Genomic DNA, 24092 nt, shown 5'->3' on the forward strand with positions numbered 1-24092 from the left:
TGAGATAATCATCCTGATGGGATAAACCACGGAAAACTTCCCAGCTGGGAATATGAAAGCAGGGAAAGTCCTGGTTTGGATCCCATTCTGCTCCTGACAGGAACAAAACAGGGAGAAAATGCCCCTAGAGATGCCAGGGTCTGATCCTGCCCTGCTCTGTCAGCTGGGAATGTGTTCCAAGCCCCCCAAAGGGGGCTGAAATCCATGAAATAATGTCCCAACAAACCCCACAGGGAGGTGTCTGCTCCAGAAGTGACCCATGCTGGGGTTACCAAAGGCTGGATCCTCCCAGAGCCAGGCAGGGTCCAGGGCTGGCCCAGCAGTGGATTGGGATTCCAAGACATCAGGACACTTTGGCTCTGGAAGAGCTCCTTGGGCTGGGTCATGCCAGCACGGAATTCACGTCGTGTCCTCCCAGACCCTGGAGGCTCCAGGGCTGTGCCTGGTGAAATCCTGACCGTCTGGATGGATCACATCATTCCTGGGAGTGCTCAGGGCTTCCTTCGTGCTATTCCAGGATCCTGCCTGAATCCCAGGCACTCTGGGACTGCCACCTCTCTGGCCATACAGGACATGATGGGTGGTTGATTGCTGGCGGGGTTCCTAACTTCTGGAAGTGTTTGTTGTTTCAGTGATGGATTCTGCCAGGCAACTTCCTCCTCATCTTCCTCCTTCTTCTCCTCTTCCTCTCTCACTGAAGACTGCTCAAGATGGAAGCACCACCATGCAGCATGAAGATTCTGCCTGGTTACTCTGGAGAAGCCATCCTGACCCTCCTTCCGACCATATCAGTTCATTAATCCTGGGATTTTGGGTCTGCAGGACCTCAGCCTTCCGGCTGGTCCAGCAAGGAGGTCATGGACCAAGCAGAGCCACCAGGACAGCCAGGAGTGCCTCAGCATTCCAGAGATCTTCTCTTCCCTTGCCAGCTTTATTTTTGGAGCAGGTGGACACAATTCCAGGAGTGATGTTAGCCATTCCCTCCTGGAAGGGACATTTCCTGGAGCAGCAGGACATCCCAAAGGAAGGCAGACATGCTGGGACATACAGACATGCTGGGCTGATACATCCTCAGCCCAGGAGGAGCTTTTTGGGCCATCTTCCATAACTTCTGTGTCCTGCAGCCACCACGACCTCCCTGCCTCTCCCACCATCCCTGAAGAGATGGAGCTCCTGGAGCAGATGGATCTCAGGTCCAGATTCCATGGGACAAGCCACATTAGACATTCCCAGAAGCATCCGTCACACCACACATGCTGGGGACCCATCACCCCAAAAACACATCAGGATCATCCCAATTTGCCGTCATAGAGGGGTCAGCCCCTGGTTTCTGTTTGCACCTGAGGCAAAATGCCTGGAAACCCATGGAAAAATGGAAAATCCACGCCTGGAAAGGCTTTTTAGCCTCCAGAGAGCAGAAGTTGGGCTGGCCCCAACTCTGGAGGATTCCAAGACTGGATCAAGCCTTGGGCTCTCACTCTTCTTCAAGCAAGACATTTGACCAGAGACTTCCATCCTGAATTATCCTAAACTCATCTTTTCTCCTCATTTCTACTTCCACCTTCTCCCCACCCTGGTGCAAACCCAGGAAGGGAATTAGGTGGAACTGTCCCACATCCCAAGGACACGAGTCGCCCTCAGGGGGTAGGTGGGGACACGGGGAGGGGGCGGCAGTACCTGGCAGGTTGAACTGCTTCTGCTGTCGCGGGCACTGCGGGGACGGGTGCAGCGGGGACGGGGGCGTGGCGCTGGGGGGCAGCGGCGGCGCCGGCGAGGACGGCGTGGACGAGGTGGTGGACGAGGGGTTGCTGCTGGAATCTGGCTGGTAGGGCACCGGAATGTGGTCCTGAGGGACACAGGGAAGGAGGGAAAGGAGAGCAGACGGTGAGAGCAGCGCTGGTGGGTGCCACCCCGAGGTGCAGAGAACCCCACATGGCATCATCCCACTCGTTTCTTCCAGAAGTCCTAGAAAACACCCAGAGCTTTCCCCAAAGCTGTTTGTATTCCTCAAGGCCATTTCCCATCATATATTGGCTCCTTTCCCACCCTCACCCCCGGCTGAGGGCTCTACAAATCTCCTGGCTCTGCACAGCCACAGCCACCAAGGCCAGAATGGGGGCCACCACCTTGGCGCTTGGTCCTTGGGGACAAGGTCCAGGACGTTCCTGCTGAGCTCCTTGGGGCCAAACCCCAGGGCCTTGCAGGGAGCAGAGGGATCTGAAACGAGCAGCCAACGCCCAAGACATTCCTCAGCATTCCTCGACTCTTCCCAGTCAAGGCCATCGATTTTGGGTGCATATTGGGGTGGGTGGGAAGGGACCACCGAGAGCCAACAGGCAGGAAAACATGCTTGGATGTCTTAGATCCCAAAAGGAAAACTGGGATCTGGGGCCAGAATTTGCCCCCTTGCTGCCCAACTTAGAGCCACTGAACAGGGTCTGAGCAGTGCTGAGCATTCCCATTCCCACAGAATTTCCTTCCAAGGTTAAAAAATCTGCACAAGCCTTCCCCAGCAGGTAATTTTGTCCTAATTAATTAATTCTTAAATGAGCTGGGCTTTCCAGGAAAGCCATATTGGTCATCATTCCATGCTCAATAATCTTGGTCAGTTAAATTCTTTTTTAAGCAACCAGTGAAGGTCAAAACAATAAGATTTCATGGGGGGTTGGAATTAGAGGAATTTAAGGTCTCTTCCAACCCAGGGCCATTCCATTATTTTATTCAGGATACCTTTAAAGAAATACTTTTAGAAATACCAAAGTAAGAAGGGGACCCTGCTGAAATAAGAATATTTATAGGGGAAATTTCAACCTGAGTGGGAGTGCTCAGGACAAAAGCACCAGCCCAAAACAACACAACCAGATCCCTATGACCAAGAAATTCCTAAAAAGATTGAGGTTTAAAATCAGCATCTCCAGGAGCATATTGGTACCCAGACTTTTCCCAGAGCCAGAAGATGCTGAGGGCTGGAGGAGCTCAGCCAGGTTTTGGGAATTCAGGGTTTTGTTGATCCATTCCCCATCAGGTCAGTGATGTCCCTCTTTCTGAGCACTTCCAGCCTGCCAATCCCTCACCCTGCCCTTCCTCCGAGGAATTTTCCACTGGAGGACAACATGCTTTAAATTCCATCAGAACCAGCCCTGGGATGGGTTTATTGTATCAAGGCAGAGCAGGAGTGAGCCAGGTGCTCTGTCAGGTCTGGCTTGAGCAGCTTCACCAGGGACAATCCAATTCCAGGCTGGTTTTATTTGCAACAATAAATTTGTTATTTATTGAAGCCTCCACTGGGAGCAGAGACCTCAAACCACCCCAAATTCAGCTTGGGCCTGGAGACTCAGAGGCCATAACAGAGCAGGAGTGGGACAGCAGGATCCAGGCTGTTCTGGAAGTGCTGATCACTTTTTATTTTTAAAAGAAATAACTTATTTGGATACATATCCAGGGCAGGGAACAGAGCTGGGAAGGGGCTGCAGCCCCAGGAGAGGCTGAGGCAGCTGGAAAGGGGCTCAGCCTGGAGAAAAGGAGGCTCAGGGGGGACCTTGTGGCTCTGCACAGCTCCTGACAGGAGGGGACAGCCGGGAGGGTCAGGCTGTGCTCCAGGGAACAGGGACAGGAGGAGAGGGAACGGCCTCAGGCTGGGCCAGGGGAGGCTCAGGGTGGAATTTGGGGAAATTCCTTCACTGAAAGGGTGGTCAGGCACTGGCACAGCTGCTCAGGGCAGAGCTGGAGTCATTCAGCAGCCATGTGGATGTGGCACTTGGGGACATGGGACAGTGCTGGCCTTGGCAGTGCAGGGGGAGCAATCAAACTCAATTTTCCTAAACGATCTTTCCCAGCCGGAAGAATTCCATTATTCTCTGCACAGCTGTGGATAGTTGGGTGCAGGGGGTCCTGTCCCTGTGGCAGGGTGTGGACACGGGGGGCTCAGGGCTCACCTTGTTGAGTTTGTTGGTTTTGGGGAGCGTTTGGCTGACGTGCAGGTCCGAATACCGGGGGGGCTTCCTCAGGGGGTTGTTGATGTCGCAGGGCACCGACTCCGTCCGGACTAACCTTGCTGGATTCAGAAGGGAGAGAGGGAAAAGGGGGTGGAGAGAAGGGGAAGAGAGAGGGAAGGACATCAAAGCTCAGCAGGAGCGCTCGGGGTCGCCCTGTGCTTGCAAACCGCTCTCCAAAGCGATTCCCGCGCCACTTCCAGCCTGGGGTGGCAGCTGAACTTCGGGATCCTCCTGCACCCCGGCCACAGCCAACCCCCCGGGGTGCGAGGCAGCAATTTGGGAGGGTCCAGCAGCTGCCACGACTCCTCTGTGAACCGGGGCTCAGCCAGCACAATCCCGTTCCTTGCTGGAGCTTTATGGGGTGAGGGGAAGGAGCTGGCTCAGAACACTCTCAGCAGGGAGACTTCTGGGGGAAAAGCCAGCCTGAAGGCTGGGGGGTTCAGGAATGCTTTAACTCCAAGAAAATGGATTTAAGAGCTGGGTTTGGGATTTTTTTTGGGGGGTGGGGAGATATTTCAGTGATGCTGAGGCCACCCGAAAGCCATGCTGCTCCTAAAACACACAGCGGGCAGCTCCGGCTCTGGCAACATCACAGCCCTAAATCCCAACTCCTGCCTATCTCAGGAGCCCGACTGCCCCTTCCCTGCCTCCCCGGCAGGGTTTGCAGCAGCTCCGAGCCTGACGGGGGAAGGGGGGGAATCTTCAACAGCTTCCACCCAAATTTGCTGCAAGCGAGGCCGTGGGGTGAGATGGGGGCTGTAAAATTGCCCCCTCTGAGGTGCCACCGGCAAAATCCTTTTCCCCGGGATTAAAGCAAGGAGCGTGTTTTGGGGAGATATTTAACACAAAGGAACAGCTTTAAGTGCTCAAAATTCAAGGCAAGAGCGATTGGAAGCGTTTCCCTCAGGCAGTCGCGGTCCTCTGGCCAGCAAGGGAGCCAAAAATCTGGAAGAAAAGAGGTGGGAAGCGCCGCCCCGCCGTCCTGCTGCAAGGTTCTGCCTGTCTCTGCGCGGGTTTTAGGCCGGGCTCTCCCGCAGGAGAGCGGGATAAGGCAGCTCCAAAAAGCACCACGAGCATCCGCAGGGCCACGGCCGCGTCCCGGCGCGGGGACCCCGCATGCACCGGGGGTTCGGGGTCCCACATCCGCCCTGAGCTCTCGACAGAAGCAAAAGGCGAAAACCTGGTTGGACTTACCCCGTGCGGTGGGGAATCTGAAAAGAAAAGGAGGCAGGGGGAGGGTGGGTGGAAGTGGTTTGCAATGCAAATCTGCCTCGCCCCGACCGGCTCGTCTCCCTACAAGCGGAAAAAACGGTGGGTAACATTTCCCCGGAGCGCCCAAGCGGTTCGGGAGCCTCCGTCCCGCCGGGGACCCCGCCTGGGTCCGGCTCCCGAATCGCCCGGGGGGCTTTCGAAAGTTTTACCCGCTGGCAGCATCCCCGGAGGCTCGGAGCGGGGAGCAGGGGGCCTCACCTCCGCGGTGGATGATCAGCAGGTGACACGGGGGGGCCTCTTTGGTGCATTTGTTGTGGCACTTGAGCCTGGCAGGGGACAGAGAGAAAGGAGTGAGAAGGGAAGACTGATGGATGGAGGGACCGGATAAGGGGGAGCTTCTTCCCACTGCCAGAGGGCAGGGATAGATGGGATACTGGGAAGGGATCGTTCCCTGGCAGGGAGGCTGAAGCTGTGGCTGCCTCTGGATCCCTGGAAGTGTCCAAGGCCAGGCTAGATGAGGCCTGGGATAGCAGGAGGTGTCCCTGCCCATGGCAGGGGTGGAATGGGATGAGCTTTAAGATCCCTTCCTATCCAGGCCATTCTGGGATTCTGTGATGGAGTTTTTTCCTCCTTTTCCCCTTGGGAAAGTGACTGGATGCACGGCTTTGGTCCTTCACTCAGTCTGAGCCCTGCAGGTTCCCTGCTTCCATCATTCCCAAGCAGCAGGCTCAGGGATAGGGAACAGTGTGGGATGCACATCCCAGAAAACCAGGAGGGGCTGACTGGCAGGACACAGGAGCTGCACACCCCCGGAAAATGCCTCCATCCCAGTGGAGCAGCACAGAAATTCCCAAACCTGAGGGCTCTGCCCCACTGCCCCTTTCTGGGCCGGCCAGGCTTGAGGACTCCCCGAATTGTCACTTCTGCCAGAGCTGGCTGCAGTAAAAGCAGCAGAGTCCTGCACTGGGGAAGGGTGTACTGGAAGGTGGGACAGGATGAGCTTTAAGGTCCCTTCCAGCCCAAACCAATCCCCGTTCCCACCATCCTGCTGCTGGATGCTTAGCTAAATTCAGGAGAAGCAGCGGGGGAAGAAGTGGCTGTCCTGGTCCCTGATGTGTCCCTGTCATTGTGCCCTCCTCTCCTGCATTTATTAAGCACATTTAGCCAAAATAAAGAGGATTTACAGCCTCTGGATATTCTGCAGAGCTTTTCCGGAGCCAGGGCAGGAGTCTGGAGGGCTTCACCCCCGGGTCATGCATATAGGCATAGGCAGACTCCCAAATCCTTCCCAGTCCTCCTTAATTAAGGATGGAAGCGCATCCCCAGCTCACGCTCTGCCAGGCCGGCAGAAAGCCATGGGGGAAAAGGGAAAAAGAAGGAAAGGATTTATCAAAACAAGGGGAAATGATGGGGAAAAAAAAAAAAAAGAACGGCAGCTTCAAGTCAATGAGCTGGGTAATGAAAATTCAGGAGCTGCCCGTGTTAGCTTTTATTACAAAACTGTTCCTAGAGGGAAAGGCAGGAATTAATTTGGTATTTGAGGCTTGGGAGATTTGGGGTCCAGTTGTTTGTTTTACCTGTTGGTTCCCCTCTGCTTTCTGGGGAAAGCAGCGCCGGGGCAAGGCTGGAAAAAACCTAAATGCCTTGTGTTCACTCCCAACTTTTGACTGCCAGGAAATGGATTTGTTCTTTTCTGTAGGATTACAGGGAGCAGGATTTGCACAGCCAGAGCCACAGCATCCCTGATCCTGGTCAGGGATCCCTCCTCCAGCACGGAGAGCTCGCAGGAAAAGCCTCCAGTTCCTTGAGCATGGATAGAAGGGGAATCACCCCTTTAAAATCCCTGTATTTGATAACATCCCTTCCAGAAAAACCCCACCAGCTGCGGGGTAACCGAGCGCTTCTCGGCAGGTTTAAATCCCAATTTACCAACTCATCAGCGCTTAATCAGCGGCAGCAGCGATCCTTACCGCTCCGTTACCCGCAGACAATCACACATTCCCAGCTCTAGGAGAGGCAGTCCCGGCTCCAGCAGCAGCTTCCCCAAGCGCGGGGGCCCCACGGCTCTGCCCAAGGCCGGGCTGTGGTGGACTGGGAGCAGCCCCAGGCTCTGCCTCGCTGTTTTCCCGCTCCTGTCCCGTTTTATCCCCTCTCCTTTGTACCAGGGATTAACCGATTTGGCTCCTCGGGGACCCTGCCAGGACACAGAAGTGCCCAAAACTCGGCAGAAACAGAGGTTCCAGCCCAAAACTGTGGGCAGAACCCACCTGATGCCCAGAGCTATCCCTGCCTGGTCCAGCACATCCATCCCCCACGTCCTGCATATAATTCCACCGGGAATCTCCATAGCGTGGGGATCTAAAGCCAGGCTTGGGGAAGGGGAACTGTCAGGATCTGACTCAGAGCTCTGGAGCGAGCAGAGCCGAGGTCTGGCGGGCACATCCTCCCCGAGGAGCCTGATCCCATCCCAGACACAAGCCCAGCCCTGCTTTGGGGTGATATTCACCCAATTCCTCATCTCATTGAAGCTTCCTGTGAGGATGAGCTGGCGAGAGCCTGGTTGGTGTCTCCATGCCCAAATCCCTGCTTGGCTCCCCCGGCCAGACCCCGATTGTCCCCTCCCGGTTTTAAGGAGTGACACAAACAGCTCCGGCACGGCGCCATACTTGCAGTTTTTGCATTTTAAGCCGAACAACATTCCCTTCCCGCAGACGGTGCAGGTCTGAGACATCCAGTACTTGGTGGAAAACCTGCGGAGAGAAACACAGAGAGGGAGAGCTGAAGCCTCACTTATCTCCTGAGCCCTGCTTCATCCTCTCTCTGCTGCCCTCAAACTCCGCTGCAGGTGTTGAGGAATTTTTTCTAGGGATGCCAAAACACAACCCCGAGCCTTCCTTTGGTTCTGGAAGCTTGTTCCAAAGGGAATCCACCCCCAACTCCCTGTGATTCCCACCCCAGGACCCTCCAAAACCCCTGCCTGCCCTGGGGACCAGTGTTTGCAGCCCCTTGGGAAGGAGCTTCCCATCAAACAGCAGCGCTCTTCCCGGTGCTTTTCCCTCTTCAGGGAGATATGGAAGGGTTGTAATTCCGAGATGTGGAATTTGCTGAAGGCTGGCAAGGTCACAGATAATACACAGATTTATTGATAGCAGCTCGAGCCTTATCTAAACCAAATCTGAGCTGAAATGGAATTGAAATGGGCTTGGAAGACAGCACAGCCCAGCATGGGAAAGAGAGGGAATGTCCCCAATCTCGGTGTTCTGGAGCAGAGATGGGAAGGGAGATGCCCATCCCTCATCCCCCGGCTCGGCAGCAGGGGGAGGGGCCCACCTGTGTTTTATGGAGTTTCCTAAATCCCGCCGAGGGATCTGCGGGGACCAGCGAGGCACTGACAGCGTATCTGCAGGGAGAGACCAGGAAAAGCAGCACTGGTAACAGCATCGAGAGCTGGGGTTCAGGTTTTTCGGGAAGGGGAGAAAAGGATGCGCACAAAAAATGGGATTTTCCAGCTATTTCCCCCTGGAATGCCTCTCTGAGCTCCCTGCTGGAAAGCAGGAGAGCTCTGGGATTTGTGGGAATCGAGGTCTCCTGTCCCAGATCCCATCACCCAGTTTGGACCAGGGAGGGGAGAGGGTGCATCCCTGCGGAGGCAGGGTGGGATTGCAAAACTTTTGGAATGACATCAGGATGAAAGGGAAAATAAAGCTGGAACAGCCTCACTGTCAGTTTTTAATAAGACATTACAGCTTGAGGTGGCAGCTGAGGAAAAGCTGAGTGCCAGCCACTCCAAAGGTGATTCCATTCCTGTTCCAGGGGAAGAACAGAGTTAAAGGCAGTCCCGGTGCTCTCCTTCCAGGCGAAAAGCAGGGAGAGGGATAAGGAAAAAGAGGGAAGTTCACTGGCACCGCTGGAGCAGGAAGGCAATCAGGAGCATGGTCATGCTTGGATTCCCCATCCTCCTTCAGCCTCGGCAAGGGTGGAAAAGCTGCTCCTGCTCCTGCTCCTCCTCCTCCTCCCGGCCACGGGAAAGGTCCTGCCCCGCAGGATGCTCAGCCCCGGGAGCGGATCCGTGCCGGGATCCAAAGGCTGGATTTTCACTCAGGGATTTGAGAGGTTTCCCGGGCACCAGCGGTGGCTCCCGGCTGTTTGCTCAGAGTGCCAGCAAATCCCTGGCTAAACAGGCGCTGGATATTAGCCCAGGGAGCGGGGAGAGCCGCTGTTTGCTCCAATATCCCATTTTAATATAGCGGCAGGCACGGGGCTCTAATTGCACCGGCCGGCTGAAGGTTACATTTACATCCCTCTCCCCGGGTTAGAAATCCTGAGAGCAGCCCGAGCTGATCCTGCTGCAGCACCTCCGACCAGCAGCAGCTCTGGATCCTTCTCGTCTTCTGGTCATTCCTCAGGCAGAGGCAGCAATTGAGATGTCAGAATCACACACGCATGGGATAGTTTGGGTGAGAAGGGATATTAAAATCCTCTCATTCCCATGGGCAGGGACACCTTCCACTGTCCCAGGCTGCTCCAAGCCCTGTCCAGCCTGGCCTTGGGCACTGCCAGGGATCCAGGGGCAGCCACAGCTGCTCTGGGCACCCTGTGCCAGGGCCTGTCCACCCTCCCAGGGAACAATTCCTTCCCAATATCCCATCCATCCCTGGCTTCTGGCAGTGGGAAGCCATTCCCTGTGTGCTGGCTTTATCCATCCGTGTAAAAAGTCACTCTCCCGAACTTTTATAAGCTCCCTTCAAAGCCAAGGAGGGGAGTTCATGTCCCCAGCACCACGTTGCCAATATTTTTGATATTTTCTCACCAATCTTTGTGACAACTCACCCTGGACTGCTGGACCAGCATCCCTCCTCCACCTCAACCTCCACAATCTCCCAGGGGTGGGAATTTGGACCACAAATCTCAGAGGTGAGTGACCCCTCTGTGCCCAGCCTCATGCCCCCCTGAGCGTCATTCCCCCTCACTAAATCCTGTTAGAAAACTGAGTTGTCCTCACCCCCGCTCCAAGGCCGCTCCCTGAAGAGCCAAACACCCCGGCCAGAGCAGCTCTTCTCCCGGAATTAAATTACAACCTCCACGTTATCAGCCACAATTTATTCCCACTAACTTTCGGCTGGCCTCAATTAAATCCTGACAGCCAGGCGAGGGGGAGAGGGGATGGAGGCGACGGCGGCTGCTGGGCCTTTTAATTACTTTCTAAATGTGCTCGCTGCAAAAATGTATTGAAGTGTAGCGGGGATTTTGACCTCGTAACATAAATGAGCCCGACGTGACTCACAGCTAATTACCTTCATTAGCGGCAGCAAGCCACGTAGGATCGCGGCGTTTAACAATAGAGCCGCTGTTGGCAGGAGGGAAAAGCAGCGGAGCGGGGCAGGAGGGCAGGGAGAGGCACCGGGGATCAGCCCCGAGGGCTTGGGGGGCTCTGGAGTTAATTGGGGAGTCTCCCCTTTACCCGGATTCCTCGCAGTGTTAACCCGGGGGGATGCCCAGGGGGAGATGCAGCAGCCTCCCCCCAGCACGGGAGCAATGTTCTCATTGAAAACTCCCCACCTTGCCACAATTAGCGCTAATTACAAAGGGGAAAACCCCCATGAGCGGTCTTGGTTCAGGGAGGGAGGGTCGGGCTCTGTCGTGGGGACCCCGTGATGGAGAAGTGGCCGCGGGATCGGTTGATCCTCGCACGCTTTGAAGCGTGACAGCGGCTGCGTCTCCCCCATCCTCCCTCTCCCCATCCTCCCTCTCTCCCTGTTCCCTCCCTCCGTCCTCTCCAGCACCCCGAAGCTGCCCCCGTGCCAGTGACTATTTAAAAACTTTATCACCAGCAGCCTCCTGCCTGCCTCAAAAATCCGAATTCTCCCGGCCATAATTCCCCCCGCCGCCCTCTCCCGCTCCGAGCTGGCATTTCACTGGGCACAAGTGGAATTTCGCAGGGTGGCACCCACTGAGCAGTCCCGTGGAGACTTCCCCCGGTCACCCACCCCATCCCTGCCTGCCGAGGGTCTCCCAAAAGCCAAACCCCGCTTCCCGATGTGGCGGCACTGCCCAGCGACAGCCCAGCCGCGGTGCCAGGCAATGCCACCCTCCTTCCGACACCTCCGTGTTTTCCTTCGCCGCTCCAGCAAAGGTCAGGGCTCCTGCTCCGCGCGGCACAGCTCATCCCAAAATCAACAGCCGCGCTTGACGGGATCAGCTGTGCCAGCAGCAGAGCCGGGAAGGGGAAAACCGACCGGGCCACGGGTGACAGCCACCTCCGGCGTGTCCCTGACAGGCGACACGGCAGAAGAGCCCTGCCACCCCGCTCCCCGGCGGTGACAGGCAGCTGTGACAGCCAGCGCCGCTCTGAGTGGCACCCGCGCGCCTCGGAGGTGACGGGGACGCGGCGGTGCCGCCGTGGCCGTGACGCCCCCGCTGCCATCCCGGTGAATTCCGGCTGGGACCCAGCTGGGCTGCTTGGGCATGTCCTGCATGGAGAAAAACACCTGAGCTTCCCAATTTCATTATTTTGGGGTTGTACCCTCCTTGGGGTGGGCGGTGATGCCTTCAGAGAGCCTCAAACCCTCTCCAAGGACACCTGGAGCATCTTCCAGGGGTGGCAGCCGTGCTGAACCACAGGGATGGGGACTGTTTTGTCACAATTGTCCCTTCCTCATCTCCTAGCCCCTGTCTGGATGTCAGAGAGCTGGTGGGAGCCCATTATCCATCACAGAGACAGCCTGATAAACAAACCCTCCTTCTCCTACTATGTAGAAAATGGATTTGTAGAGTGGTCAGAAAAGATCAGAATCCAACACTACTACAGCAAACACGTTCCCATTATGAATGGGACAGAGAAAATCGATGGAAGGGGACTTGGTAAGAATCCCAGGATGAGTCACTGCAAAGCCAAGAAATGGCCAGGAGGCTTTGCACTTATCCCAAACATCCCCAATGTCACCAAAATGCTCCCAAGGTGGATGAGTCCCATGGAGAGATTAAGAGGAGACACTGGGGTAGAGCCTTTTCCCAAAAGAGTTCAACAGCAGAAGAAATCCAGGATCAGGAATATCTCCACCACCAGGCAAAAATCCCAGTCCAGAGACAAATCATAATATCCATGGAATGGTTTGGGTGGGAAAGAATCTCAAAGATGGTCCATTCCCACCCCTGACATGACAGGGACTCCTCCCACTGTCCCAGGCTGCTCCAGCCCCAGTGTCCAGCCTGGCCTTGGGCACTGCCAGGGATGCAGGGGCAGCCACAGCTGCTCTGGGCACCCTGTGCCAGCTGCAGTGACAGAGTTCCAATGCCTCAGCCTGTGGCAGTGCCAGGGACACCAAGGAGGTTTTCCCACCACCCTGGATGTACTTTCCACATGGTCCCAGCTGGGATCCAAGCACCTCAGGGAGATGCTCTTCATGAGACATCTCAGGCCTTGCTCGTGCTGCTTTTAGGGCCAAAATAGGATGGGAGAGATCCCAGAGCAGCTGCTCCAGCAGCTTTCCCTCGCCAGGACAGAAATCCATGCAGGATTCAAGGTACAAAGGCAGTCACGTGCTCCCTCCACGAGTGCACGTGGCAGATACTCCACATGGAATTTGCGAAGTGTCCCTGTCTATGTGGGGGGTTGGAATGGGATGGCCTTTAAGGTCCTTTCCAACCCTGTGGATCACAGCCAGGTCCAGTGGGTGGAAGGATGACCCAGGATGGATCCAGCAGGATGAAACCAAACCTGAGCAGGAGCAGAGGGGATCATCTGAAGCAGGAGCTGCTCCCAGAGCATCCCTCCAGAAAAGAAAGAGTCCCCTTCTAACCCAGGCAGTTCCCCTTTCCAATGTGACAATCCCATTTACCCAGCTCAAATGCCACGTTCAGCTGGCTTTAAGCCTGACACGGGGAATTCTCCCCCCCCCCCCCCCCCCCCCCCCCCCCCCCCCCCCCCTTGCAGCTCGGTTAGGCTTGTCCAGACAAAGCTGTGCCCTCCGACTCTGCTGCCAGGGTGGGAAACCCCCCAGAGCCTCGCTGCCAGCTGTGGCCAGCTGTGGCTGCAGGGAGCTGCCAGCACAGCTGGGGAGTGCTCCTGCCACGGCTCATGCAGGGCAGGCTCAGGAAGGAGGGAACCACTGGTGGTTCCCAAGGAAGGAGGTTCCCTTTGGGAAGTCCCCTCCTGGAGGTGTTTGGGCTGGGACAGCGTTAGGGAGAAGTGTCCCCCCCCCCAAAGTCACCCCAGCACTGGCAACAGGGGACCATGGAGAGGGGGCATGGGTGGCACTGGCTGCTTCCCCATGTCACATTCAACACCACTGTCATGTCCTTGGGTCCAGCCTGGTGCTTTCCAGAAGCAAAGCTGGATTTAGGCCTCCAAGACTCCCACCCCAACCCAATGGACATTTTCCTGGATCCCTGTCCACCAAACCTGCCTGAGGTCAGCCCTTCAGGGGCTCTTCCAGGAGCTGGGGGGCCTCAAGGAGCTCTGGTGGCATCTCAGCACTTCTCACTTGGCCATCCCTGGTTGGGATCCTGCTCATGCTCAACACCATAAACTGCAAATTCCTCGCTCACAAAGCCAAGGGGAAGAGGCAGGACCGGGATTCAGGAGAATCCCCCCAGGGGACAATCTCCCCAGGCCAGAGCAGCAGCACGGTGGATGTGATGGAGGTGTCACACAGGACTGGGCAGGGAGGGGACATCCCTGGAGACCACATTAAACCAGTCATTCTACAACTTCTGAGGGGCAGCTCGGGTCTCTGCTCCCCGTGCCAGTGAGAGGGAATGGCTGGAGCTGTGCTGGGAGGTTTAGATGGAGATCAGGGAAAGGCTCTTCCCCCAGAGGGTGCTGGCACTGCCCAGGCTCCCCAGGGAATGGGCACGGCCCCGAGGCTGCCAGAGCTCCAGGAGCCTTTGGACAGCGCTGCCAGGGATGGACAGGGTGGGGTTGTTGGGGGGTCTGGGCAGGGACAGGAGCTGGATCCATGATCCCTGGGGATCAACTGAGGAGATTCCATAATCCTGTGATTCCCCTGGCCAGATTTGCTGGAGGAAGAGGCTCCTTCTGCAGCTCCCTCCAGCCCTCTGTGAAAATCCATTCCCATCAGGACAAAGGGATGTTAAAAATCAGAGGGAAGCATCCAAACCCACTCCTGACCCGGGCCAGGGATGACTCAGATGGGAACATGCTCCTGCCAGGAGCAGCAAGGCAGTGGAAAAGAAATCATGGAGAGACAGCCAGGGAGGGACGGGGCCTGGCTGGGCTCCCCTCACCCATCTCCAGCTGACAACAACAACAATTTTTGTGTTTCCGTGCTTAGGGAAGTAATTCCACAGCAATCCAGAGCATCTGGGTGCTGTTGTGCTGCTCCCACAGGAGGAAAAAGGAAGAGGGATTTTTAGGAAAAAACATAGGGATGGGATATTGTGGAGAGCTCAGCTGTTGAACTACCACAAGGATGGGGACAGGGAATCCTTGGGATGCAGGGAGGGCTTGGAACAACCTGCTCCAGGGGAAGGTGTCCCTGCCCATGGAAGTGGATGAGCTTCAAGCTCCCTTCCAGCCCAAATCATTCCATGATTCTGCTCCCTACAAACAAACGTTTGCTCTGCTTGGTGTAACTGCCACACAGATGTTGATCCTGCAAGGACCAAACAGTATGGAAAAGGTTTTACAGTGACTTCTGTGAGCCAGAGAGAAGTTTGATCAGAGAATCCATGTTTACCCCTGAAAGAATTTCCTACCAAGGTCATTGACAAAGAAACCAAGAAAGAGAGAAGGATAAATAAGAGAAACCTGCAACTGCCTGTTCCAATGAGCACTTTGCTTGTCTTTCCTGACCAATGAGTAAAGTGTGAACTTATGGGCTTTGTAAGAATGTATAAAAAGCATGCATGCTGCAATAAAAGCAGGTTTGAAGCCTTCTGAAAACTGAGTGTGTTGCTTTGTATTGCCTCCATCTCAACAATGACAAAACAGCTCCGCTGATGCCAAAACCTCCCAGCAGGGATCAACCAGCTGGGGAAACCCAGCTCCCATCCAGCCTGGAAAACATTCTCAGCAGCCAGGGAAGTTGGAGGGAAATGAGAGAAGACACCTCCCCAGCAGCGTCCGTCACTTGCCAGCCCATCACTGCCCACGGCGTCCCGCTGCGGCGGTGCCACGTTCCATCAGGATGTCACAGCATGGCACGCAATCCAGCACTGAGGGGTGGGCAAAACTAATCCAAGAAGACACTCATGGGGGGGCTGGGAATGGGCTTTGGTCCGTGGCTCCTGCTCTGTTGGTCCGGGCTGTGAGCTGAGCACAGACAATTCCATGCTGGAAACAGCAAGGCAGAAATTCCCCTCGCTCCAGGCAAGGAATCAGGTGTTGGATATCTCTGGGAACAGCATTGTCTGCCTGCAGAGCTCCTGCCAGGTGCCACTGTCCCCAAAGCCAAAGGGACAGGAGGAAAAGGACAGCAGGACTGGCTGGATGAGCCCTCAGTGATCCCAAACTGCCAGGGAAGGGAAGGGAAGGGAAGGGAAGGGAAGGGAAGGGAAGGGAGCTGCAAACACTTCTTTGGCTGCAAAACCTTCCCCAGCCTGCTTCTTGAACAGGAGGAATGAGTGGAAGACCCCAAAACAAGCCAGGAAGACATTTCCAGAAATGAAACAAGGGGAAAATCCAGGGAAGGAAAGGTGACAGAAACCCAGCCTGGATGTGGAGTTGGAGGAAGTTGTATCTGAGGAACAAGAGGCAAAGGGAACTTGACTTGGCTGGGAATCACTCCCAGCAGCTGCCACGTGTTTCCTCCAGGGAAGTTTCTCTTGGGCCAAGAGCCACGCCTGGCTTGTAAAAGTTTCAGTCCCTGTGGAATTAATCCCAGCACTGGTCTGGGACCAGGAAATGAGGATCAGGCTGTTCCTCCCAGACCTGGGTGAGCTCATGGAGCCAAACCCACCCAGTCAGTGCCACCACCAGCATCTCCTGGGAGAGGACAAAGCCCTGCCATGTGGGATCAGGGCTGGCTGCTGGGATCAGCTCCACAGGCTTTGCACCAGGACTGGCTTCCCAAAACTCCACATCAGCTCCACATCCAGCAAGCGGGAGAGGTTTAAACACAGAGGTGAAACCACAAAGGTTTACAAAGCAACCCTCAAAAAAGTCACTTTTAGGTGACATCCAGGCAGTGCCACCAACCCAGACAGCACAGAAACCTCGTGGCTTTCCCAAAAACCAGAAATAATCAAGTTTTTGTGGCTATCTTTGCCCAGAAGCACCCACAGATCTCTAAACACCAACATGAGGCGCCTCCACAAGGGCTGGGCTCATTCCACAACACTCAACCAACATCCTCCAAACCATTGACTCCAAAACTCCCTGGTCCCATCCTCTGCTTGGCATCTCCCACCCCTTGGAAGAGGGATCCGAGGGGGCCACGGGCACTCACTTGCAGAGAAGGTGGCTTCGGTGTGGACGGGCGGGGTGGAGGGCAGGAAGGGCGGGTACCCCACGAAGAAGGAGCGCAGGGAGCGCTCGGAGAGGAGAGGGGAGCGCTGGGCCGGGATGTTCTCACAGCTCCCCACGCTGTTGTGGATCTTGAGGTTCAGGGGCTTGTTCTTCTTCTTGACTCTGGGAGGGAAAAGAGGAAAAAGGAGGAAAAGTGAAGGGAAAGGGTTGGGGATGGGCTGGTGGCACCCATGGGATGGGGGTGTTGTTGTACCATCTCCCATGTGATAATTAATGCAACTTCCTCATGAGAATTCCCAATCCCTCCCCGCCATCAAACAAAGGCAATTTTCATTAAGAAACATTCCAGAGCTTTTCTTCTTGAGAACCTGAGTGAAAACAAATCATTGGGTCCACAAGCTCGTCAGCCTCAGCCTTGCTGACCTTGTCAAATCCCCTAAATGGTCACATTTAATGTCACTACATCAAATAAAGGGCCCAAGAGAGCGTGGGCTGCAGTACAGAATGTGAGGCACCCCAAGAGATTCCCAGGAATCAGCTTGTCAAGGCACAGGGCTGTGGTGTGGACAAGCCAGGACACTGGGGGAAGTTCCTCAGAAATGAAATTCTACAGAGCAGGGAGGAGGAGTCACCTGCCTCTCCCTCCTGTCCCATTTTTCCACACTGGGACAAGGCCCAGTGTTGTTCTGCTGGCTCAGATGATCCCAAAGCTGCACCAGACTGGAAGGATTTGGGATGCAGAGTGACACTGGCAGGTCAGATGGGCCAGGCTGAGGATCCTGGCACTGCGGAGCCGCTCCCACTCTGGCTGCCACAGAGTGAGGAGCAGAGAGAGCCCTGGGAGAGGCAGCTCAGCCCACTGGAAATCTGCAGCATTTGGGACAGAGACCTTTCGAGAACATCTGCCAGTGCAACACCTCAGGGATTCCTGGAATGTTCCATCCATAATCCCTGCATCCCAACTGGAACTCTGCATCCAGCTCAGTGTCCCAGCACAGCAGGGACCTGGAGCCGCTGGAGAGAGCCCAGAGGAGGCCACAGAGATGCTCCAAGGGCTGGAGCCCCTCTGCTCTGGAGCCAGGCTGGAGAGCTGGGGGTGCTCACCTGGAGAGGAGAAGGCTCCAGGGAGAGCTCAGAGCCCCTTGCAGGGCCTGAAGGGGCTCCAGGAGAGCTGGAGAGGGACTGGGGACAAGGGATGGAGGGACAGGACACAGGGAATGGCTTCCCACTGCCAGAGGGCAGGGATGGATGGGTTATTGGGAGGGAATTGTTCCCTGGCAGGGTGGGCAGGCTCTGGAGCTGAAAATGTCCCACCACTCCCAGCGGTGCCCAGGGGCATCTGGCCCTGCCAGGCGATAGGAAATGGCCTCTTAATGAAGAAAATTAAACCATCTTCTAATAAGCTAATTATTTCCTCACAGAGGAAAGCTGCTGCTGTGTTTAGGGTGGCTGCAAGGACCTCTTTGGGTGCGCTGGGCTCAGGATGGGGTGGATGGTTCCAGGCTGGTCCAGCTGCGCAGCTCTCCTGGCTTGGAACTCCTTGAGGTCAGCCCCACAGCCGATGGTCATGGAGCCATGGAGCCATGGAATGGGTTGGGTGGGAAGGGACATCAGAGCTCATTAAAGGACATGGCCAGGGACACCTCCCACTGTCCCAGGTGCTCCAAGCCCTGTCCAGCCTGGCCTTGGGCACTGACAGGGATCCAGGGGCAGCCACAGCTGCTCTGGGCACCCTGTGCCAGGGCCTGCCCACCCTGCCAGGGAACAATTCCTTCCCAAAATCCCATCTATCCCTGCCTGATGGCCCCAAATGCACTCCATCCCCTCACCTGCTGCTGTTCAATCCCAACCCCACCACCGGGTCTCCACCAAAAATCCCAGTGCTGCTCCTCTGGCATGGCCCCAGCCCCCCTGAGCTCAACCCCAGCCCAAAGCCCTTCCTGAAAGGCAGTGATTAAGCACTAATCTCATTTTTTTCCACCCATAAATCAGTTCCAGACCAAATATTTACTGCGAGCATCATTTCCTCGCCAAGCAGGGCTGCTGACAGCTCTCATTATTAGGAAGGATGAGTGATTTTGGACAGAGAGAGATTTTTTTTTCCTCTCTCTGTTTCTTCAGGAGAAGAAAAAACAATACAGAATAATAAACATCAGGATCCAACTGGGTGACTGGGCTGGCTGCCTCTCTCCCCATGGCTTTGATCCCTGTCCTGAGAGGATGGGGACAAGAACTGAAGCCTGGAGAGGATCAGGGACATCCTCACCCATGGAAAACCCCCTGGCACAGGGCGCTCACAGGGACAGGACATCCTCTCCCCTGGCTTCAGGACAAGGAGTGCCTGAGGGACAAGGGGCAAACCAAGCCTTGTTTGGGGCTTCTTCAGCAAAAAAGGGTCAAAACTCATCCTTAGGCCAGGGCTGGAGGGTGAGGCCAGTCATGGGCACTTCATAAAAGACTTGTTACCATGACAGGTTGTTCATCCATCCATCCATCCCTCATCCATCCATCCATCCATCCATCCATCCATCCATCCATCCATCCATCCATCCATCCATCCATCCATCCATCCATCCATCCATCCATCCATCCATCCATCCATCCATCCATCCATCCATCCATCCATCCATCCATCCATCCATCCATCCATCCATCCATCCATCCATCCATCCATCCATCCATCCATCCATCCATCCATCCATCCATCCATCCATCATCCATCCATCCATCCATCCATCCATCCATCCATCCATCCATTCTCCTACATGGGTTGGAATGAGGTGATCTCCAAGGTCCTTCCCAGCCCAAACCACTCCATGATTCCATAGATGGTACAGGACAAAGGGAAATTATTTCAAACTAAAAGAGGGGAGATTCAGATGGGATATTGGGAAGGAATTGTTCCTTGGGAGGGTGGGCAGGCCCTGGGTGCCCAGAGCAGCTGTGGCTGCCCCTGGATCCCTGGCAGTGTCCAAGACAAACATTTCCATCCTCCTTTCGTTTACCCAAAGTGAGGGAAAACATGTTGGAAATACATTCTGGTCCTGCCAGCCTAAATTCCCCATCCCAGCTGGGCAGGAGAAACCCCATTGTCTGTGCCAGGCTCCCAGTTCTGCAAGGATAGCAGAGGCAAAAAAGGGGAATTTAAAAAACAAAGCAAAACAAAACAAAACAAAAACCCAAACCAAAACAACAAAAAACAATGGAAAATGTCAGCCTAATTTCAATTTTCCATAGGGATAAGGCCCAAGTTAACCCTGCTTCAGGAAAGAGAGGCAGGATTATGGAGCAGGTATTTTTTATTTTGGCTCCAAAGGGTTTTGAGGGAGCAGAGAGAACCATACCTAGCCCACCTCAAGGCTTGGAGCCTCCCAAAATCTGGGAGAAGCCCACAGCACCCTCCAGGGATGGCAGGAAAATGCCACCACAGGCCAAGGGCGCCTTCACTGTCAGATTTGGAGCAGATCCTGAAATCTGGACATTCCCACTAATTTTTTTTTTGCCTCTCTCCTCGGTTGTCCCACCCTCTTCCCTGCTCCAGAAGGCTCCAAAGCCGGGTATTCCCGGGATTCTACCCCTCGCTGCAGGCCCCCAGAGGCACATCGGGATCAGCCACCGTTCCACGCAGCCCTCGGCTTCCCAAACCTTTCCCAAAATCCCACATCTCAGCCCTTGGCACATCATCAGCACCCCCAGCATCCCGCTCTCTTTCACCTCCCGCTAACCGTCTGCAGACCCAGCATTCCCCATTTTTCCTCCTTTTTCCCGTGCATCCCTCGGTCGGGAGAGCCCAAACCAACCCCCCAGGGCAGAGCTCGTGGAGCATCGGGGCCAATTCCTGCCTCGGGGTGCTCGGGAAAATCAGTGCCGGGAGAGATTCCTTCTCAGACAGGTGAATGCCAACGATTGGGGCCGTAATTTCATGCAGGAATTTGCTAAATATATAATGATGGATGGGAAAAGCCGAGTGAGTTTGAAGCGTTTAATGCAAATCCCTTTAGGTGTCAATCCCGCCTGAATGGCTCATCCCCGCCTGCTCGGTGGGATCAGTCAAACGCTTATCACCGGCATGGGGGGGTGGAAATAGAGGGTTTCAACAGGCGCTGAAAAACAGGAGCAGACACCGGGACAAAGGGCCCGTCACTGCTTTCGGAGCCGGCGGGAGGGCAGGGATTGACAGCGCGGGGAGGGTGGGCATGGTGCTCTGGGATTTCCACAGAAAGGAGCCCCTGGAGGTTTTGCCCTGCTGGGGTGTCCCGGGCTGGTTTGGTGGCTGGAAAAGCAGGATGTGCTGGGAGAAGCTGGAATTGAGGATGGGCACAGTGGGATCCGTGTGTTACCGATGGTAAAAATCCGGTGTTGACAGGGCTGTGATGCTCCTGGAATATGGCTCACCCCAAAAAGCATCCCAAAGAGGACACCTCAACCATTCCCCAGCTCTGGCAGAGCTCATCTCCATTCCCAGCTCTTAATAAAACCAGAAATCGAGTCATTGTTCACAGAGCTGTGATACTCCTGGAGTATGGCTCATCCCAAAAAGCATCCCAAAGGGGTGCATCCCAATCATCCCCCACCTCTGGCAACACTCATCTCCATTCCCAACTCTTAAAAAACCCGGAAATTGAGTAAGTAGCAACCTGCTCTGCAGGCATTTGTTGTCACTTCCATTCTTACTGCCATTTAAAAGAATTAAAAAGGGTTTAATTTAAAATTGAACCACAAGGCAGGAGCTGCCCCTGCAGCCGTCGGAGCCAGGTGATGTTTTATTCACCACTTTGCTCCTCGTCAGCACACACCAATTTCCACACAAGCGTTGCTCTTAAAGGAGGGGAAATAGAGTGGGAGAAAAAAAAAAAAATCCTCTCCTCGGTATTTCAGCTGCAAAGGATTAAAGATCGCTGCTGCCTGGCCGGGAGTGCGTGGCCCCGGCCGGGATTCAGCCCCGAAGATTTATGGCTTTTGGAGTGGTTTAATTGCACAATATTCCCGATTAAATCAGAGCAAGGAGCAGGTGAAGTGCTGCCCCCGTGCCTTCTCCACCAGCAGTATCCACTGGAATGGCAAAAAAAAGGGAAGAAAACACTCAGATTCACTCTGGCATCCTTTGAAGTGGCAAAAAATAAAGGGAAGCAAAGCCTCAGATTCACTCTGGCATTCTTTCAGGCAAGAATGATTAGGTGGGAAAGGAGCTTGAAGATCATTTTATCCCAACCTTGCCATGGGCAGGGACACCTCCCACTGTCCCAGGGATCCAGGGGCAGCCACAGCTTCAATCTGTGCTCACAGGGAACAATTCCTTCCCAATTTCCCATCCACCCCTGCCCTCTGGCAGTGGGAAGCCATTCCCTCTCTCTTGTCCCTCCTTACCAAAGCCTCTCTCCAGAATTTCTGCCACTTCTCCCTTCCTGTTCCCATATTGGCACACAGATGGCAAAATCTGACCTTTTTCTCCAAGGATTCCCAAATAAACCATTAAAAGCCCCACCCTTGCTAAGGAGTCTGAGCATTCCCAAACAGCCTTGGGGAGATTGGATCAAAACCAGCCCAGCTGGAGCCGTCTTAGCCAGGAAAGGAAGCACCAGGTCACCTTTGGCACTGGGATAAACACACAGCTCCATGCCCAGTGGCATCCCACATCCCAAATCCCTCAGTGCACTCGGGATGGCACCAGCTTCTGAAGGATTTTCAGCGTTCAAGGCAGTGGATTTTTTGAACCTGCCTGAACAGCTGAAGTTCCTTCATTCCCCACCCAAACCTGAACAAGCTCCACACAATGTTCACACTCCTGAACAAGCTGGGGTTGAGATAAAGAAATAAACACAGAATATCCTCCAGATGTTCCATTTATCCTCCTCATTCCCATAAAGAGGCAACAATCCCTCCCTCCCTCGGCCAGAGGAAAAGCAGCTCCTTCATATCAAAGCCTCAGCAGTTAAATATTTATCCTAGTGCCTGTCCCCACTTCCCTGGATGCCTGAATTTCCAGGCTCGACTCTGACTGATCTATTATTCTCTTTTCCAAGCACAAAGTGGAACTTTTTTTATTACAGCTGCAAATTATAAAGCTGGGAAATTCTTTGAAGGGAGTTTGAGCCAAACAGGTTTTCCCCCCTCCTCCTCCTCGGGGCTGCAGGAACAGCACTGGGAGCAGACAGGGGCAGGAAGGAGCTGCAAGAGGTAATTGCCAGGATCCTGGAGCTGGAGCTGTTTCTCATTAAGCCCCTTCTGTTTTCTTGGTTGCCACCGTTACGTTTCTTTGAGGGACACCCAAGGGCACTGAGGGTGAGCTGGGGCCAGCCAGGGCTGCTGGGGCTGAGTCTCCTTCAGATGGAGAAGCTTCCACAGGGATTCAGGCCCTGGATGGGGCACCCTGAGGGGGTTTCCCCAACCCCAGACAACACAACCTCAGCCAGATGGGGCAGATCTGCCCCAGACTGGACAATCCTGAAATGGTTTGGGATGGAAGGGATCTGAAAGCTCATCCAGTGCCACCCCTGCCATGGCAGGGACACCTCCCACTGTCCAAGGCTGCTCCAAGCCCCATCCAGCCTTGGGCACTGCCAGGGATCCAGGGGCAGCCACAGCTGCTCTGGGCACCCTGTGCCAGGGCCTGCCCACCCTGCCAGGGAACAATTCCCTCCCAATATCCCATCCATTCCTGCCCTCTGGCAGTGGGAAGCCATTCCCTGTGCCCTGTCCCTCCATCCCTTGTCCCCAGTCCCTCTCCAGCTCTCCTGGAGCCCCTTCAGGCCCTGCAAGGGGCTCTGAGCTCTCCCTGGAGCCTTCTCCTCTCCAGGTGAGCACCCCCAGCTCTCCCAGCCTGGCTCCAGCCCTTGGAGCATCTCCATGGCCTCCTCTGGATTCTGAGGAGCACTCCCTGCTTTTGCTTTTCATCTCATTATTGCCAAGGAATCCCCTGGAGCTCTTGGCCAACCCAGCACCTGCTTGGGCCACCGGAGCAGGTCAGGGCTGGGATGGCAGGAGGGTCAGGAGAAGCCTCTTGAACCACAAAGAAGTGAACAGGGGAGCTGCTCCCTGCCTTTCCTGCACAGCCCCAGCTGAGAGGAGCTCAGGCAGTGCCAACACCAGCAGTGGTCAGTCCCTCTCCTGGCCAGCCCCCCGGGCACTGCCCACAGCCCCTATCCCTCCCAGCCGGGCAGCACACGGAGCAGCAGGATTGCGGTGCCACCTCTCCCAGGATGTTAATCCTTATCTAAATTCATCCTCACGCCCGTCTGGCTTTGAAAGGAGCCTCAACTCCTCATTAAAGGACACGGTGAGAAGTTTCTCCTCTGAGCACGGTAAAGCTCCAGCGCCTCTGGATGGAATAGCAGGGCCGTAATTAACATTAATGACACTCCTAAGGAGCGCCACAGCCCGGAGCAGCGGGATCATTCCAGCACCGAGCCAGGTTGGTATGGGGGCCACTCATCACTGTCACCTCACGGTGTGCAAAC

The 24092-nt window shown here is 55.1% G+C and overlaps 1 protein-coding gene across 1 annotated transcript in view; it reads right to left on the reverse strand.

Moving 5' to 3' along the window:
- The window catches only part of KSR2 (kinase suppressor of ras 2), a 75952-nt gene that overhangs the window by 28808 nt on the left and 23052 nt on the right, over positions 1-24092 (reverse strand). Inside the window, exons 5-10 of the mRNA XM_041420467.1 lie at positions 16616-16797; positions 8538-8607; positions 7874-7957; positions 5466-5533; positions 3936-4060; positions 1678-1846 (exon numbers count right to left, since the gene is read on the reverse strand). Of these exons, the coding sequence (XP_041276401.1) occupies positions 1678-1846; positions 3936-4060; positions 5466-5533; positions 7874-7957; positions 8538-8607; positions 16616-16797 (698 nt within the window). The remainder of the gene's footprint in view (positions 1-1677; positions 1847-3935; positions 4061-5465; positions 5534-7873; positions 7958-8537; positions 8608-16615; positions 16798-24092) is intronic.

The sequence above is a fragment of the Onychostruthus taczanowskii genome, unplaced genomic scaffold (genome assembly GCF_017590055.1).
Source record: "Onychostruthus taczanowskii isolate IOZ18803 unplaced genomic scaffold, ASM1759005v1 scaffold64, whole genome shotgun sequence".
Classification (NCBI taxonomy): Eukaryota; Metazoa; Chordata; class Aves; order Passeriformes; family Passeridae; genus Onychostruthus; species Onychostruthus taczanowskii.